The sequence below is a fragment of the Corylus avellana genome, chromosome ca5 (assembly GCF_901000735.1).
Source record: "Corylus avellana chromosome ca5, CavTom2PMs-1.0".
Taxonomy (NCBI): Eukaryota; Viridiplantae; Streptophyta; class Magnoliopsida; order Fagales; family Betulaceae; genus Corylus; species Corylus avellana.
In genome coordinates this window covers 23,697,062-23,714,277 of record NC_081545.1, presented here as the reverse complement: position 1 = coordinate 23,714,277, position 17,216 = coordinate 23,697,062, and the positions used below count along the sequence as shown (strand labels likewise).

The 17,216-nt window shown below is 35.0% G+C and overlaps 3 protein-coding genes across 4 annotated transcripts in view; all 3 read right to left on the bottom strand.

Moving 5' to 3' along the window:
* Positions 1-465: 465 nt before the first annotated feature.
* LOC132182401 (uncharacterized) lies at positions 466-1,878 on the bottom strand. 2 transcript variants are annotated; one of them, XM_059595639.1, is made up of 3 exons: positions 1,581-1,878; positions 1,172-1,266; positions 466-1,090 (listed from the first exon to the last, which is right to left on the bottom strand). In XM_059595639.1, the coding sequence occupies exons 1-3, from the start codon at positions 1,783-1,785 to the stop codon at positions 1,046-1,048; spliced, it is 345 nt and encodes a 114-aa protein (XP_059451622.1). In that variant the 5' UTR covers positions 1,786-1,878; the 3' UTR covers positions 466-1,045. The 2 variants fall into 2 exon arrangements, with proteins under 2 accessions (XP_059451622.1, XP_059451623.1); XM_059595640.1 differs by having other exon boundaries at positions 466-1,078.
* Positions 1,879-13,351: 11,473 nt separating this feature from the next.
* Positions 13,352-14,183, bottom strand: LOC132182671 (uncharacterized). Its single transcript, XM_059595979.1, has one exon. The coding sequence runs from the start codon at positions 14,028-14,030 to the stop codon at positions 13,431-13,433; it is 600 nt and encodes a 199-aa protein (XP_059451962.1). The 5' UTR covers positions 14,031-14,183; the 3' UTR covers positions 13,352-13,430.
* Positions 14,184-14,910: 727 nt separating this feature from the next.
* Positions 14,911-17,216, bottom strand: part of LOC132183437 (protein phosphatase inhibitor 2) — a gene marked incomplete in the record, with an annotated part of 2,523 nt that continues 217 nt past the window's right edge. The window contains 3 exon segments of the mRNA XM_059596873.1: positions 14,911-15,449; positions 15,891-16,067; positions 16,380-16,492. Coding sequence (XP_059452856.1) covers positions 15,184-15,449; positions 15,891-16,067; positions 16,380-16,492 — 556 coding nt within the window.

Here is a 17,216-nt window from a genome sequence, read left to right as displayed (position 1 = left end):
TTCCTTCACAGACACAAAGTCTGAAACCTAACCGATTTGGATTGATTTTAAAAATTCAATCAAGATTAGTACCTCAATGAACTAAAAGAAGACCAAATAGACGGAAAAAAGACACTCTACACATACACAAAGTTTGAAGCAAAACTGGTTTGGAGTAAACAAAACATAATGAAAATACATGACAAAAAGCAAGAAAAAATATCTAAAAGTTCAAAAAACAGCAACATCAAAAGAGGAGGCGGAGTCGTGGAGGAGCTGTGCTTGCGTGAGGGATCACAAGGTTCGTAGTTTGACTTGTAGGAAGGATGGCTTTAGAGAGCAGAATCTATTCTTTTTCTCTCCATTACATTACATCAACTTGGTGAATTTGCAAAGTAAAACTTCCCCAAAAAAAGAAAAAAAAAATATCCCTCGTCGCCTATCGAGAGATAAGCTTCAACAAGTTGCATTAATTGCATTGTAATATATATGAAATGATTAAGTAACCAGCTTTATTATAAAGATTTGATTTGGCCAACAGACTAAGACCGGAGACTATATTTCTGCCTGTCCTTGTCTACATCTCTCTCCTTTCTATCCCTTTGCACCAGTCCAAATCCTCGCCCATTACACCATACAATAATGGAACGACTCATCATCTGTCGCTACAAATATCTCACGTTTCAAACTCTCCTAAACAAAATATCTTCCTTACTAAATTATCTGTAAAGTGTAAACCAAGCTTAAGAACAAATTAATTAATTAGGAATAACAAATGAGTAGAATTTTTTTTTTTTTTTTTTTTCACATTATTTTTGTATGACATGCACCTATCAAACCTACTACATACTGATAAAAATACAAGGCCAATTTGGTCATCCACCCGAGCAACAGCAATCTTTTCTAAACTACACTAATTAACACGGCCATCTGGCCCATCACCCCCACAAAAAAAAAAAAAAGAAAAAAAAAAAGCAAAGAAAAATCGATATTGAAAGAATCTTTCTCAGCTGACAGGTGCCATGGTGTACGTTAGGAGGAGTCTCTCTCTCTCTCTCTGTCGACTCTAATCTTTATCACCGCCTGCTTTACCTTCAAGCTGTGGGACCACCTGCGGGGACATATAAGTCCTTAATCTAACAAGAGATAATCAATTAACCCCAATCAACCAACGGATTAATCACCAACTAACCTGATCTTGAGATATTGGAGGATTGCACGGGTGAGATGATCCTCTCCTTGCTCTCTTGTCAGCTCGACCGTCCATTCTGCCTCTACCGCTTCCAGCTACAAACCCAAAACAAAGAAATTAGATTCTCAGCTCAAAATAATTCAAAAAGTGCCCCAAAAAAGGGGTCGGATTATAATGTCACAAATATCTCGAGGCATATTCGGCGGAACACGAATTTCTCTAGGCCGTGTTTGACACGTACGTTTAAAACAGTAATCACGTTAACGAAGCCGACAAGAAATAATTAATGCATTAACACAAAATGTGCACACAGACAGGACTTTACAGGGAGAGTTTCAGCTTTACTAACATGCGCCAGTTGCACCACACCGGCGCAAACAAAACAATGAGAGATGGCTATCGTATTTACCGGCGGTGGCATGCTTTACTTTTCTTTGCGCCTTCAAGTCTAGGGTTGACTCCGAGCTGTCCGGCAAGTACCGGTCCAGCCGGAGAATCCCGCTGTTGTTTTCAAACATTGCACGCACAAACGAGGCCTCCATGGTGTTCAAGAAGTGCAAGTGCTTCTCGTTGGTCCATGACCCTGTTTGATGGGCTGCTACATGCGACTCCATGGCGCCTGAAAACCACCTTTGATGTCGCCGAGTAACAGCTCCGGTGGTTCTGAGTCGGGTTGTGTTGTAAATTTTCGCAGAAGGTTGCGGGGTCTTTCATGCGTTAACTCATTTGAGTCTTTTATATAGGGTAGCTTTCCTTCTTTAAGAGCTACAAGGGGTAGTTGAGGTGAGAGTATTGGACGCGCATACTCGCCATCATTGTGGAACACGTGTATTCTTTAACTGTATTTTCCTTTTTTAAAAATTAGAATCAGAATAAATAAGTACATTAGAACGTCTCTAATAGGTAGATCAATTAGTTGGGACTACGCCTAATAAAATGAAGATCACTAGTTCGAATTCACTCTTTAATAAGTAACTCAATCGGTTGAGATCACGCTTAATAAATCGAAGGTTACTAGTTCGAATCTCCTTCTCCTTTTGCGCGGACATGTCAAAAAAAAAAAAACCTTAAAACTAACTCTCTTCTATCTCAAAATAAACGCAACTATTTCATTCAATTTATTTATAATTTCATATTTAACGCATACTTTTAAATGCTACATGTATCATTGCTCATTCAAATTTTAATATTAATTTTTACAGTCACAGTTTTTTTTTTTTTTAATACATGTTGTATAACTATGATTGATGAATCACTAACAAATTGCTCTGCCAAAACAATATCACTGATACATGTAAGAATTTCCTCCAGCCAAGTTGTATCTATGACTTGCTTAATTGCCACTTTGGCTAATCCATGGACCGCCTTATTCGCCTTCTGATTCACGTGTCGAATCTGCCATTTGGGGAAAAAATTTAATACAACTAATACATCTTCCACGAGTTGCGTAAACATACTATCATTCCCCCCACGAGCTTGTATGGCATCCGTAACCTGCTTGGCATCACCCCCCGACTATTAACTATTGGATTCCTCTTTCATGGCAGAAGCTAACTCCATAGAAAATAGCCATGATCTCGGCTGCAGTTGGCTCCAGGTAACCTAGTTTCGATACACTCCTAGCCACAAGCACCTTACCTTCCTAGTCGAGCATTATGATATCAAAGTCCATCCGACCTCCCCTCACATTGAGAGTTGCATCACAATTCACTTTACATGAGCCCTCCGAAGGTTTAGACCACTACAGTTGTCATTCCACACGCACAGGAGGAGTCCGACCTTCGGGCTATGTTGCTTGTTGGAACTCCTGTATGGCATAGGCTGCTTCTCTCATGATTGTATCAAGATGGAGAAACGTGCCTTCATGAATCCATGTGTTTCATCGAAACCATATTTTTCGGAGTATTTTCGCAAACAAACAAAAGTCACCCCCCTACCGTCAGAGTTCAAGAGTAAGCAATTGAGAGTATATATAACATTTCTCATTTTTAATTATTCTTATATGTTTTTACATAGAGTTACATTTTTATCTAACAATGTTAATGTGACAATTTCAACCACCGTTTAATCATTTATTAGGACTAGCACATAAATATTATAAAACAATAACAAAATAAATATGTGGTATATAATGTTTCGCTTTTAAATATAAAATGTGAGTTAGTTCTTCAAGAGTAATAAGCAATACATGTTTCATTAATTAACATTCTATTTTACAAATTCATAGGGTAATATAAAGGGCATGAGTTTTTTTTGTTCTTATTTTTATTTAATGAGAAAAAGAACGTGGTTGATCATGTATGAGAAAAAGCGCGAGTACCTAAGTGTTTAAGTACTCGAGCGGTTATAGGTACGAACGATGTGGGGGTAAAAATATCTGGATAGCTTTACAACTAGAAGATTGAGAACCGAGAGATATTTTGGGCGGGGGATAAAATAATACAAAAATATCTTGGAGGGGGATTTATGAGATGCTGACTCTTGGGCAGTATTCCCGTCTTGTGGGTTTGATTGATTTTTTCTCTCCCCTTAATGTTATGACCTCGTTGTTGGGTCAGATTCACGAAATTATCCTTGACGCAGTCAAAGTCAGCAGAAATGGTTTCGATGTGGTTTAATGGCAGCCCGACATTTGGTGGTCTGTTTCTACACTTCAGCTTACCTAATTTTCAATACAAAATTAACCAAATAAATAAGAAAAATACTATTTAATATTTTCTCTGTATTTTTTTTAAAAAAATATTTTTAGTAATTTATTATTATTTTTATAATTAAGATTAATTTAAGAATAAATTGAACATATTTCAGTAAAGAAATAATTCTTTATGTTTGTATGGTTCATTCAACATTAGGAATGAGGACGCAAGAATACAGGTAAATATTTTTTAAAATTAATAAAAACTTGAAAATATTGTATAATTGCTTTGCTTGTGTGACGTAAGCAGCTGCCACTACAGTAAAAGTAGCTGCAAAGGAGAGTACAACTGTACATGGGAAGGGGAGGCAGTCGTGGACCAAACTAGGTGGGTCGGTAAAATAAGTACTTGTCATGATCTGTTTATTATTTATTTATTTTATACATATTTTTTTATAATAAGATTCATCTAAACATCATAAAAAATAGTTATATGTATAGAATAAATAAGTACTTGTTTATTTGTAAAGTACCTATTTTGTCAGCCATATCAAACCAAAAGAGTGAGGCTTGGGAAATATCTGTTCGGAGTTTGTCATTCCTTGGGAAATGATTAGGTGCAAGTGATGAGCAGGAGAATGGGCGTGAGGCCGTGGGTGGGGACCCCGTGGTTTAGATGCTTCTGTACCTGACCAAAACTAGAAACTATTCTTGGGGGCTTGGGATCCAAAAGGACGCTAAACTTGATGGGGTGATGGCCAATGACTTATCTACCCCTATACACGTCACCCAATAAAGTCGCCGGTGTAAAAGTAAACTGTAAAAGGATAAAAAGTTGCGTTTTTACTTTTTCCCATTTATCTTATCTGTACAAACGTAGAATCAAGCTTTTTACCTGTACAAACGTAGCATCAAGCTTTTGATTAACCAATCAAAAAATAGTGAAAGACTGCAAGTTAGCCAATAATACATATCATAAAATGATATATACACAAACTTTTTTATTTTATTTTTTTTAATTTTGATCTCTTTGTTATTTACAGAACAAAATGTTGTATGTTTAGACCAATGACAGAAGAGTGTTGTTAAAGCATTCGTAAAAGACTCTACTTTTTTATTTTATGGACCCATTTATCATGGAACATGCGTTGTTGTGCCATGTTGTAGAGAGAAAGATAGTTTGTAACAGGCTGGCAATTTAATTCACGACATGAGAATTTGATACGAATGCGATACGTAATTTTAAGGTTAAGATTAGGGTTTAGGTTAAACGGGTTCAGATTATAAACGGGTCACCTATTTATGACACGTTTAATAAACGTGCCAAGTCGTGTCAACTTGCGAGTTTGCGGATTGACACGTTTGACCCGATATATTTTTATTTCAACTTTGTAAGGTTACTAGAATTTTGCCATTTTGGTTAGGTTATAAAAATTAAAATGACTTTAAACGGGTTAACAAGTCGGGTTAGAACCTATTAACATCTAAATTAAACGTGTTCACGGGTCGTGTTGTGTCGTGTCAACCCCTAGAGCTAACAAAAAGGGTTGACGGGTCGACCCTGTTTACTACCTATAATGACCTAACACTCATTTAAGATAAACTCATACACGACCTGTTTAGTTAAACGGGTCACCCCCCAAACCCAGACACAACACAACTATTTCAAGGGTTATCCGACATGATCCGCTTAACCCATTTAAAATAATGGGTCATGTTGGGTTGACACAATACGACCCAACCCGTTTAAAATTTGAAAATGAAATGCAAAATGGGCCAGACAAAATGCGATCTTTCCAGCATGAACGGTTTAAGATAGGAAGAAGAAATGATGTTGAAATTGCATATCGAAAACCAAACATTATAAAATCATATTTAACATTCTCAAAATTACATCTGGGAAAGGACAAAGGAACAAAAATACAGACAAACAATGGTAGAAAATAGTTCAAATGGAGATCATCAATCCATGACCATACTTATTATACATACAAACTCCCATAAGCAATCACAATGCACTCACTCCACTTCCACTTGTGATATAAACAGATCTAAAGCCAAGTGTGACTCGTGTTAGAGTTAGCCTTTAGTAATAGAATTTGGTAGTCTTCTCCACTCTTTGAACATAACTTGAGCTGAACCTCGGCAGAGTGCGATGTCGGCGGCGAGAAAGAGGGGAGAGTGGCAGAGTGCGACGTCGGCAGGGAGTGGAGACAGAGTGGCTAGCGGCAAGCGGAGAGAGTGAGTCTGTAAAAGGGAAAAAGAGAGGAAAATCAAAGAGTGATGGAGAAAGAAGAGGGGGCGACGCAGCGTGAGAGTGTGAGGAGAGCTGGAGAGGAAAAGATGTTTTAGGTTTAGGAGGTCCTCTGTCTTTTAGGGTTTATATATATATATAAACGTGTTTGGCGGGTCACCTGTTGGTTGACCCGCTAGGTACAAAATAAACGGGTCAAACCCAAACCCGATAACTTTGTGTCGGGTTCATGGGTTGTGTCAAAATTGCCAGCCCTACCCGACCCGACACATTTAGTTAAACGGGTTACACGTGTCGTGTTACCTGTTAAGAAAACGTGTCGTGTTCGGGTTTGGGTGTTCGACACATTTAGTTAAACGTGTCGTATTCAAGTTTGGCATAAACGGGTTGACACGAACCCGACATGCCAACACGTTTTGCCAGCACACCACATATTATTTTACCTTTAAAAGAGTTATCACTATGCCTTTATAACATGGTTGCAACAAAAAAATAATGAGGAAAAAGTTCATATATTCCTCTTAAACTATGATTCAATTCACATACAAAGTTTTAATTGGAACTTTTAATTCCCAAATAACTATAATTTTTTTTTTTTTTTTTTTGGCAAACTAGATTGCCAATAATAAAGTTTACGAGAGCATCTAAAGACTAAAAGACATATATGTATAACGTCACCTTCTTCCATAATCATAAACATCCACAAATACATATGTAGATAATTTAACTAGGTAATACATGACTCCACATCAATAGTACTAAAACCCAATACACATACATATGTTGTGATGTTACAAACAATCTTTTATTATTTAATTATGATTTATTATTACTTAAATATATTTTTTTACCCTTGGGTCTTAAACCAATTTTTTACCGTTGAGTATCAAACCAGTTTTTATGGAGAAAAAAAGAAAAAAAACTAAAACATCTTTAATTTAGTTTTCTACCTTTATGACTGTTGCAAAAACTGGTATTGACCAAGGTCTAAAGGGATTTGTCCATTAACAAGATTTTATGGCATTTAATTATTTGACCGTTTGGTCTATATATCTTCTAGATTATATATGTATGACCGTTGGTATTAAACTTTCCATGACAGTTACATATATTCATGCAATTTAATAGCATGAATCAATAGCCCACTAATTCTTTTTATAAAGCCACTAAAGAGCACTATATAATATACTCTTGATATAGATTTTCATGAGATTTTTTTTTACTTAGTTATATATACATTATAGAAGCAAATAATTAGGGGCAATGTCCACCTATTGTCTTCTATTTCTTGTATTTTCTCTATGTGGTTTTGTTTATCAAAAAGATTAAAGGGTTGTTCTACTAGTCTTTGTTATTGGAAGTGCGTCCTTAACGAAGGTGAACGTTATAGTCTAATCCTGGGAGGTTGCGTGTCAAGAGATCCGATCACAGCAAGTTACATAATCCAGGAGGCACGAATCAACCTTTAAGGACAACGCTCATGCGTAATTCTATAGCATATTGTGACATCTTTCTATACTCTACTTTTCATATCTTTTATTTTATTTATTAGAATGTTAAATTTCATACTGTAATTATTTTATATCAATGAGAATTTGTGCACCATCCAAAATTATTTCCAACAATCTTAAAGGTTGATTCTTGATGGTTGCACAAATATCTTTTTTAAAATTATAATAATAGTATTTAAACTTATGAGAAGTCAAATACTATAAGAGTTTACGGTATGCAATTCGCATATGAAAAAGATGAAATCAAATCTTGAGTGGAAAGATTTTGTTGTGGAAAAATATCTGATAATTGATTCATTTATCAGAAGAGGTGCTTAATTTAATGTGTAGGTATTGAAAGTGAAAATATTTTGATTGAAAGAGTTTTTGATTATTTGACCTCTAATTTGTATTATTTAATTTGTTCGTTAAATAATATTTTATTGATTTGGTCACGAATCTTGCAATAAAATTTTTTATGCCTTTTATGGATTTTTAGAACTTAGCACTTTATGTTATGTTGTGCTAAGCTTGGCTGAAAATCATCCATGTAAATTAATAATAATAACTGTGAGTAGTTACTCATGTTGTGATGGAGAAAATACATAGGCATTGCTAATTGTGTGCAGAGAATACCACTTTGCTAAAAGATTTTTGCAGGTAAGCACATAGTAAGAGGAAGAGATGTGGTGCGTGTATTGAGTTGATCGGTTCTCACTACACCTAGTTGGTGTGTGGTGGCAACAATATATTTGGAAGATCTTGGAGTAAAACTGTTGGCTCCGCTGTGAGTTTTAAACTATGATTCATAGGTCTTATTTTTTTTAAGACATAATATACAATTTCATTTATTAAAAGAAAAATCAAGTGATGAAGGTGCTCATTGATTGAATTGAAATTTATATCACATGAATATTGTATTTGATAAGCGGATAAGCGGTGACCATTTGTTGATTATTCTATTTCAAAAAATAAATAGCATCTAGCACTTATGTTGGCTATATCATGCTAGATTAATACTTTAAAAGTATTTGCTAATTTTTCATCTATATCATTTAGCTTTCAAGTTTTCCTGACATGCTGATTAGAAATAAAAAATATGTGATTATTGAGGTTCATTTGGTATATGATAAATTTATCATATCATAAGAATGATATCAGTGGCATATTTATTAAAATGAGCCAATACTAGTCGATTATTATATGGTTGAGCTTGATACTTTGCATATTTATTGGGGCTTTGGTTAAAAAGATTTTCTTTTAATATCTTGATAGAATTTGTGATATGCAACCACTATATATATAATATATAAGGATCATGTTGAAAAATCACAAGTCGTGATTAGTATTTGTTTTTAACAAATCAGTGCTTCAAGAAAACTATCAATTGAGAGAAAATAAAGAAGATGAAATGACAAATCATACTTAAAGAAAGATGAGCTTATAGAAGTCATTTCTTAAAGCACTTGTAAACTATTAATGAAAATGTATTTTCTTGTGAATATTTGGTTTATTCCATTAATATTTAGCATGATAGATTTATACATGTAAATCTTGGCTACATCAAGGGAATGAAAAGAAATTAGAATATTGAAACAAATGATGAATTCTATGATTGTCAGTTTTGGGCTATTCACCAAAGTGTGGGGGGGAAGCTATTATTTTGTTTGTCATATTCATAGGCATTGTTTGGAATACCTCGAAGTGTGGGGGTATTTGACAAATGTTATGTTACTCGAACCTAACATGAGGAAACTTGGTTTTAAAACCTATGATTGTGATTTTATTAGTTTTGCATATAATAGTTCACGCTATAGATTCCTTATTATCAAGAGTGGTGTTTTAGATTACAATAATATTATTGAATCTAAAAAATGTTATTAGCTTTGAGCATGTGTTTCTTTGAAAATAAGGAAAAAATATTTCATGATATTGTAGTGCTTTTAATAAAATTGTTGATGATGTGTAAGAATTGAGAAGAAGCAAGTGAGCTAGAACGAAAATGAATCTTGGTATGGATTTTATTGCTTATGTTGTTGATGAAGATCCAATATGTTATGGTGAAGCAATTAAATCTCTTTTTGATGCATTTTTTGGTTAGAAGCTATAAATAATGAATTTGAATAAATTATGTCTAACCATGCTTTGGAACTCGTTGAGTTACCTTCTAAAAGCAAATCAATTCATTATATATAGGTGTTTAAGAAGAAGCTTAAACCGGATGATACAATAGATAAGTACATGGTAGACTTGGAAGTTAAAAGCTACAAGTAAATGCAAAATGTTGATTAATTGCTACTTATTTTCCAGTTACTAAAATTGTATCTATTGGAATGTTATTTCCCATTACTTATATTTATAAACTTATTGTACATCAAATGGATGTCAAAGTTATTTTTCTAAATGATGAAGAAATTTATATGGAGTAGCCCGAGGGACTAGTAATCCCCGGTCAAAAACATAAAGTGTGCAAACTGATGAAATCCTTGTATTGATTAAAGCAAGCTCTTAAACAATGGCGTTTGACAAGGTGATGTTGTCTAATTTATTATTGATTAATGGTGCAAGTAAATGCATAGCAAGTTTTACAATAATGAATGTGTCATTATTTGTTTATATATATATATATATTGACGACTAGCTTATTTTATTTTTGTTTAGCTAGCATTGATGTTGTATATGATACTAAAATATTTCTTGCATCTAATTTTGATATGTAAGACATAGGTAAAGTTAATATCATGTTGGACATTAAAGTTATTAGAGATAATGATTGCATTATTTTATCTCGGATATATTATGTTGAAAAGATGCTTAAAAGATTTAAACACTTTTATTATACACCTATGTCTACAGACTCTACACCATATGATTCAAAATTACACTTGGTTAAGAATCATAGTGATGTGTGTTTTTGCAAGAAAAATATGCACAAATCATTGATAGCTTGATGTTATGACAAATTGTATATGCTTTGATATTACTTATATTGGTGAGTAGATATATTCATAATCATGGCATTAAGCATTGGGATGCTATCTCTAAATTGTTGAGATACGTAAATGGCACAATTAATTTTGGTTTGTCATATTGTGATTATCCTTCTATATTGAAAGGACTTGTGTTTACTCTAGCTAGATGAGTTATCTCTTGGAAGCCTTCAAAAAAAAAAAAAAAAAGACTTGCATAGCAAGGTTTACTATGGAGTCCATGATAATTGTCTTGGAGAAGGCAGGAATTGAAGATGAATGGCTAAAAACCTTATTGGTTTAATTTATTTGCCTTTATATGCTAACACAGTTCCACCTATGTGTTTATTGTGATTGTCAGGTTGTTAAAGCTCGAGCAAAGAATTTATAATGAAAAAGTGCACAATATTTGTGAGGCAGCTTATTGAGACTGGTATATGTCCATGGACTTTGTGAGGTCATAAAAGAATTCTGCAGATTCTTTGACCAAGTTACTAGCAAGAAGGCTAGTGAGAGAAGCATCGAGGGGGATTTGACTGATGCCCAAGTCATGACACTGTGATTGATACCCAACCTCTGTGATTGAAGATCCCATGAATGAGGTTTAATGAGAAATGAAGTCATGAGTAAAATGAGGTATGGTACTCTCAATTTATGTTTATTAACTATCTTGTTGAGAAGATTAGTGATGAGTCCATCCCTATGGTGTCAGACAGTAGAAGATGCAGAGTGATTAAAGATGAGCTTAAAACTCTTAATGGATCTATAGTCCTTACCTGTTGGGATGGGATGTTCCCTGCACACACTCCTGATGGATATCACCTATATGAGTGTGGAAGTGTTATCTCCTATGAGACTTTGGTAGGTCTCTAGAGCGCTCATAAAAGCCATTTTATGGTATAACAACAAAAGATGCAGAGTGAGTAAGGATGAGTTTAAAACTCTTAATGGGTCCATAGTCCCTACTTGTCAGGATGAGATGTTCTCTGCACACATTCTTGATGGACGTCACCTATGTGAGTGTAGAGGTGGTGCCACCTCCTATGAGACTTTGGCAAGTCTCTAGAGCACTCATGAAACCCAGAGGCGCATGGCATGTATAAGACGCCAACCCGCTATAAAACATCCTAATTTTCTTTATTTGATTTGATTTGATTTTTTTTTGGAGAAAGTTATGTGGATGATAAGTTTGATTAACTTGTGGATTTGGTTAAAAGAGTTTAACTCTACCATAGTTCATTAAGTTTTTACTTATTTATCCTAGGTGCGGTTAAAACTTTCAGGTACCACATCGATGCATGCTTTCAATCTCCTCCTATTCAATTGTTTGTAACATGTGAGGGACTGTTGTAATGTTACAAACAATCTTTTATTATTCAATTATGATTTATTATTGCTTAAATATTTTTTTTACCATGGGGTCTTAAACCATTTTTTTAACCGTTGAGTATCAAACCAGTTTTTATGAAAAAAAAAAAAAAAAAACTGAAACATCTTTAATTTAGTTTTCTACCTTTTTGACCGTTGCTTGGAAAAACCGGTATTGACCAAGGTCTAAAGGGATTTGTCCATTAACAAGATTTTATGGCATTTAATTATTTGACCGTTTGGTCTATATATCTTCTAGATTATATATGTATGACCGTTGGCATTAAACTTTCCATGACAGTTACATATATTCATGTAATTTAATAGAATGAATCAATAGCTCACTTATTCTTTTTATAAAGCCACCAAAGAGCACTATATAATATACTCTTGATATAGATTTTCATGAGATTTTTTTTTACTTAGTTATATATACATTATAGAAGCAAATAATTAGGGGCAATGTCCACCTATTGTCTTATATTTTTTGTATTTTTTCTATGTGGTTTTGTTTATCAAGAAGATTAAAGGGTTGTTCTACTAGTCTTTGTTATTAAAAGTGCGTCCTTAACAAAGGTAGACGCTATAGTCTAATCCTGAGAGGTTGCATGTCAAAAGATCCGATCGCACCGAGTTCCATACTCCGGGAGGCACGAATCAACTTTTAAGAACAATGCTCTTACGTGATTCTATAGCATATTGTGAAATTTTTCTATACTCTACTTTTCATCTCTTTTATTTTATTTATTAAAATGTTAATTTTCATACTGTAATTATTTTATATCAATAAAAATTTGTGCACCATCCAAAATTATTTCCAACGACATATATAGTTTTCGTGGCTTATCTGAAAGAGCAATGCAAAAGAAAATGAGAGAAAAGAGTAATGCGACATCACCTTTCCACCTTTGGCAGTGGGTTATTAGATTGGTACGTGAGAAATAAGACTTCTTGTTAGGTTTCTTAGGCATTGTCTTTACTTCTCAAATACGCAAGTCGTCGGAAAAAGAGGGTAGACTCCCAAAGTGCATTAACGGTTGAAACTACCTAAAATTGTGACTTGCCAATGTTCAAGAAACAAGATCGAGGTTTAACCGTTCAACTTATTGCATAGGTGATCTCGTACCAATCAATGGTGATGGTCAACAACCTTCGGCAGCAACTGATAGAGACCTTGGCAATCAGCGGCAAAAAATAATCTCCAAGAGAGAGTGCATGCAAGAAGGAACACAACTACTATGGGTCAAAAATAATAATAATAATAATAATTATGCTACTTAAATGAGATATTTTTAATTAGAGAAATACTAGGTTTATAAATAAATTTTATAAAAAAATTGATGTAGTACAACATAATTAAATATAAATAAAATTTAAATTTTAAAAAACTCAATCATATTATAATCGGGCTTAAGTATTGTTATTAAACGAGGCTTAAGCTCAGGTAAGTGGTATACATTATCGAAGAAAAAGCCAACATTATTTTATTCTTACAAAAGCCTTGTAACAATTATTTATTATTACAAACATTAAAAAACCAATCTCATTCGAGATTAGTGTGGCGTGATCGGACGGCTTCAGGGCTCTCACCCAATACCTCGCCCAATTTATACACAACCATCTCAAACAGTACAAACAAAGCCCCCTCGTACAAACTCCCCATCGGAAGCACCGGCCGAGATTTCACCGCGCCGCCCTCAACCGCATCATCCGCCATGGTTTGCGCCGGCACGTAACAGATCACACTCGCATGCTTGACGCACGAACCGGTCTCCGGCTGAGCCGTTAGCAACAGAACTCTACCACCGTGGGATCGTGCCACGTTGCATATGGCATCGACGGTGGAGAATCCGCCGGGGCCAGCGGAGGCGATGAGGAGGTCGTTGGTGGCGATTGGGGGAGTGGTCATGTCGAAGACGAAGTGGGCAGAGAGGCCCAAGTGGGCGAGGCGCATGCAGAGGGCCTTGAGCATCAGGCCCTCTCGGCCCACTCCGTAGAGGAAGACCCGCCCGTTTTGGGCCGATGTGGTGGTGAGCTCCGTCAGCAAGAGGTCCAACGGGGGTGGGTGGGGATGGGTGGGTTTTGAGAAGATACAGGATATGTCTGAGCATATCTGTGAGGCAAGGGAGGCCATTGAACTCATATCTTTCTCTCTCTCGGCTCTGGTTATTTGTATTTGTTAAATGGAATAGATGCTTTTTCTTTCTTTTCTTTTTTTTTCATTACGAAGGGGATGTGGGAGAGTGATAAGGAGCGGGTGCGCATGCGTTTCAATGGGTTAGGTAATGCCACGTAGGATTTGGCCCGGTATATGCATGTGAGATGTGATTGGGCCAACTCCGTCCAATTTAAGATTTAACTTTTATTTATGTGGCACAAAGGTCTATAAGAATTGTGTTATATTTAAAATTAAAATTAAAAATAAAAAATAAAACAAAAATCAAAATATATGTCCATAAAAATTGAGTCTTAGATACGACTTAGTTGAACCCCTATAATATCTCTATGCATATAATAATATTGTGGCTAAGGTTCATTTAGAATTGCAATTTTACAAGAATAAATATTACAAAACTTAAGGCATTTGGAGTTTTGGAGTTTCGGTATTACGATTTAAAAATTATTTAATTTAAAATAGGAAAAAAATCTACAATTTTATAAGTAGGGTATGGGTGTTTTTTTGAAAATGCGTGAATTTAAGCTAAAATCACAATTTCGCATAACAAATATTTGATAAAATAATAATAATAATAATAAACATTTTTAACATGTTTTACCAAATAACTTTGAGATTTTAAAAAATAATAATTTTTAAAATTGCACTCATTAAAACCGCAATCCAACCCTAAAAGACAAACACAGAAATGAACCACATACAGCCCGTTTGTTCAAACTCCATTGAAATCAATCTGTAAGCAATCGGAGAAAAGATCCCAGGAGACAACAAAGAGCACAAACCATGGAATTATGATAACCACTGCCCATTGAAACACCACTGAAACATAATTCATACTGACCAGGTCTTGAGCAGAAAAGGAAAAAGCCCAAATCATATTGAGTCCATGTTGTTCGATAAATGTTGATGGAATATGACAATTGCTAATTCCAGAATAAAAAAGCTTATGATGGTTCAAGGAACATCCTCCCATAATCATGTCATAACGAAAGAGGAAAACTATATTACACAGACAGCATTGAACAACGTAGCGGTCATATAAAAACTTGACAAAAAACTACAACACTGCAACAGCATGCAGTAACAATTGTCAGTTTTTTGAGTCCTTGATTAGCTTGATCTACGCCCCATTAGCTGGAGGAGCAGAAGATTTTTGACACAAAATTGCAGTATCTTCTTCATCGATATCTATTTCCTTCACACCAGCAGTTAGAGATGAAGACGAATCACATTTCCCATCTGTTTCCATAACACCATTACCACCCCCGTTGACTTCATCCTCAAGGAATGAACCTTTCCGACGGAGTTCTTTTACTTTGAGAAATTCATCATAGTGAGCTCTTCTGTGCTCTCTAAAACTCATTCCATTCCTGTCGCCCTCAGAATCTGAAAATTTTCCACAAAAAGACACGGTAGAGAGCGTCATACTTGCAGTGGTGGAAACAACACCAACCATTCAATTAAACACTAAGAAAAAGATTCCAAGAAAAGTGGGGAGCAGGGGAGGAAAATGAAATGACGATCTCTTTCTATGTCCTTCAGTATCAGCCAACTGTTATCATCGAAGAAGATATTAATAGAGTACTTTTATATGAATACGTGTGCAACTTCAACTAAATCCATCTATTTTTGGCCATGTTTAACTAAACCACATAGCATATGGTACCTGCTCCCTTGGAATACCTTGAACATTGTAATCCAATTTAGATAATTAAAAGTAAAATAGATCTAACCTTTTTTTAATTTTTTTTTAAAAAAAGTAAAATTAAGATTGTTAGAATGGCTGAATAAAAAGGTGAGAACTATAAAGAAGCACGTAACAAAAACCTTCATCATCCTGCTCCGTGACATCAGCCTCATCCTCAGATGATGTCCAGCCACCTGATTTCTGGCCATCCTTTCTACTTGAAGAAGCCACATCACATAAAGCAGTTCGTATTGCTTCTGCATGAATTGTGTCACCGACACAGTCATCAAAGCTACCTCGTATAGGAGACAAAGATCCTACATTATTCAACACAATCCAGAGAGCATTGTTTTAGAAAATTGAATCAACTGCTGCAAAATCTCAGATACTAGTATAAATGAACTTAATACGGTCTATCCCTGCAAAAGATTGACACCTTCTCTTTTTTTATATGTATTTTTGCTTGGCAACAAGAATGGTACTGCTCAAAGTGAAAAGTTAATGAACACTACAGCATACATACATCCATAAAGCATCATTCTTTCCCCCCCCTAAAGTACATGCATATACATAGAAATTCAGTCTGACAGGAATCTGCAGAAGGGATAACAAAATATAACTGGACTCACCATCATCATCAATCATGTGGTGATATGGTGTCTTGGGTTCAGTGATTTTCTGCCTCACAGGTTTATTCGCTTCAATTTCCCCCAGATTAGCCTCATCCCATCTTACACGCCCCCTGTTATCCAAATGGGAAAAGAAATGCTAAAGTTAATAGTATATATCGAATTATAAGATTTATAATAGAGCAGTTACCAACTCTATAACAGAGAATTCATAAAAGTTAATAGAAACAAGGGCACAAACCTAATATTCTAATGCAAGATATGGAGAAAGAGTAAACCCCAAAAAGGATCTCATACACACAGCACTAATTAATCACATCGCACCTCACTCCAGAAAATTATGGTAGGCTGCTTTGCACTATTAAGCTGATTTTGAAATGGCCAATGAATATTTTCTTCCACCTTGAGAACTCAAAACACATTAAACGTGTACTTTCCCCCTAGCATCCACCACATTGCATAACTACACCTGAACATCCTCTTCTCAGCAATTAAATAGCAATTGTAATAAGACTTGTTCATGCATTACATCTACAACTTCCAGAAACACTCTATGATGATAAGATAATAACTCTTCCATTTTCATCTTCCTATGGTCACATCTGCTAAATCAAAGGCCTTTTTCACCAGCCTGACCCACAGTGTCTAGCATTTCACTTGTTCTTCTAGCACCTGCGCTTCAACCAAGTCAAACCTTATTGCTGAAATCATATATCTCTACTGCAGGAGTAAACCATCTGGATCACCTTTTTGCACACCTAGTCTTCAAAAAATTACTCCCTCTTGACTTCAGTTAGATCTACCTTCTCTTTTTATGAAAAAAATCATTTATGATTT

Coding starts and splice junctions, on each gene's coding strand:
- LOC132182401 (XM_059595639.1), bottom strand. CDS start 1,785: ATGGAGTCGCATGTAGCAGCCCATCAAACAGGGTCATGGACCAACGAG. Junction 1,267..1,580: donor AGTAAAGCATGCCACCGCCG/GTAAATACGATA, acceptor TTGGGTTTGTAG/CTGGAAGCGGTAGAGGCAGA. Junction 1,091..1,171: donor CTCCAATATCTCAAGATCAG/GTTAGTTGGTGA, acceptor ATGTCCCCGCAG/GTGGTCCCACAGCTTGAAGG.
- LOC132182671 (XM_059595979.1), bottom strand. CDS start 14,030: ATGAGTTCAATGGCCTCCCTTGCCTCACAGATATGCTCAGACATATCC.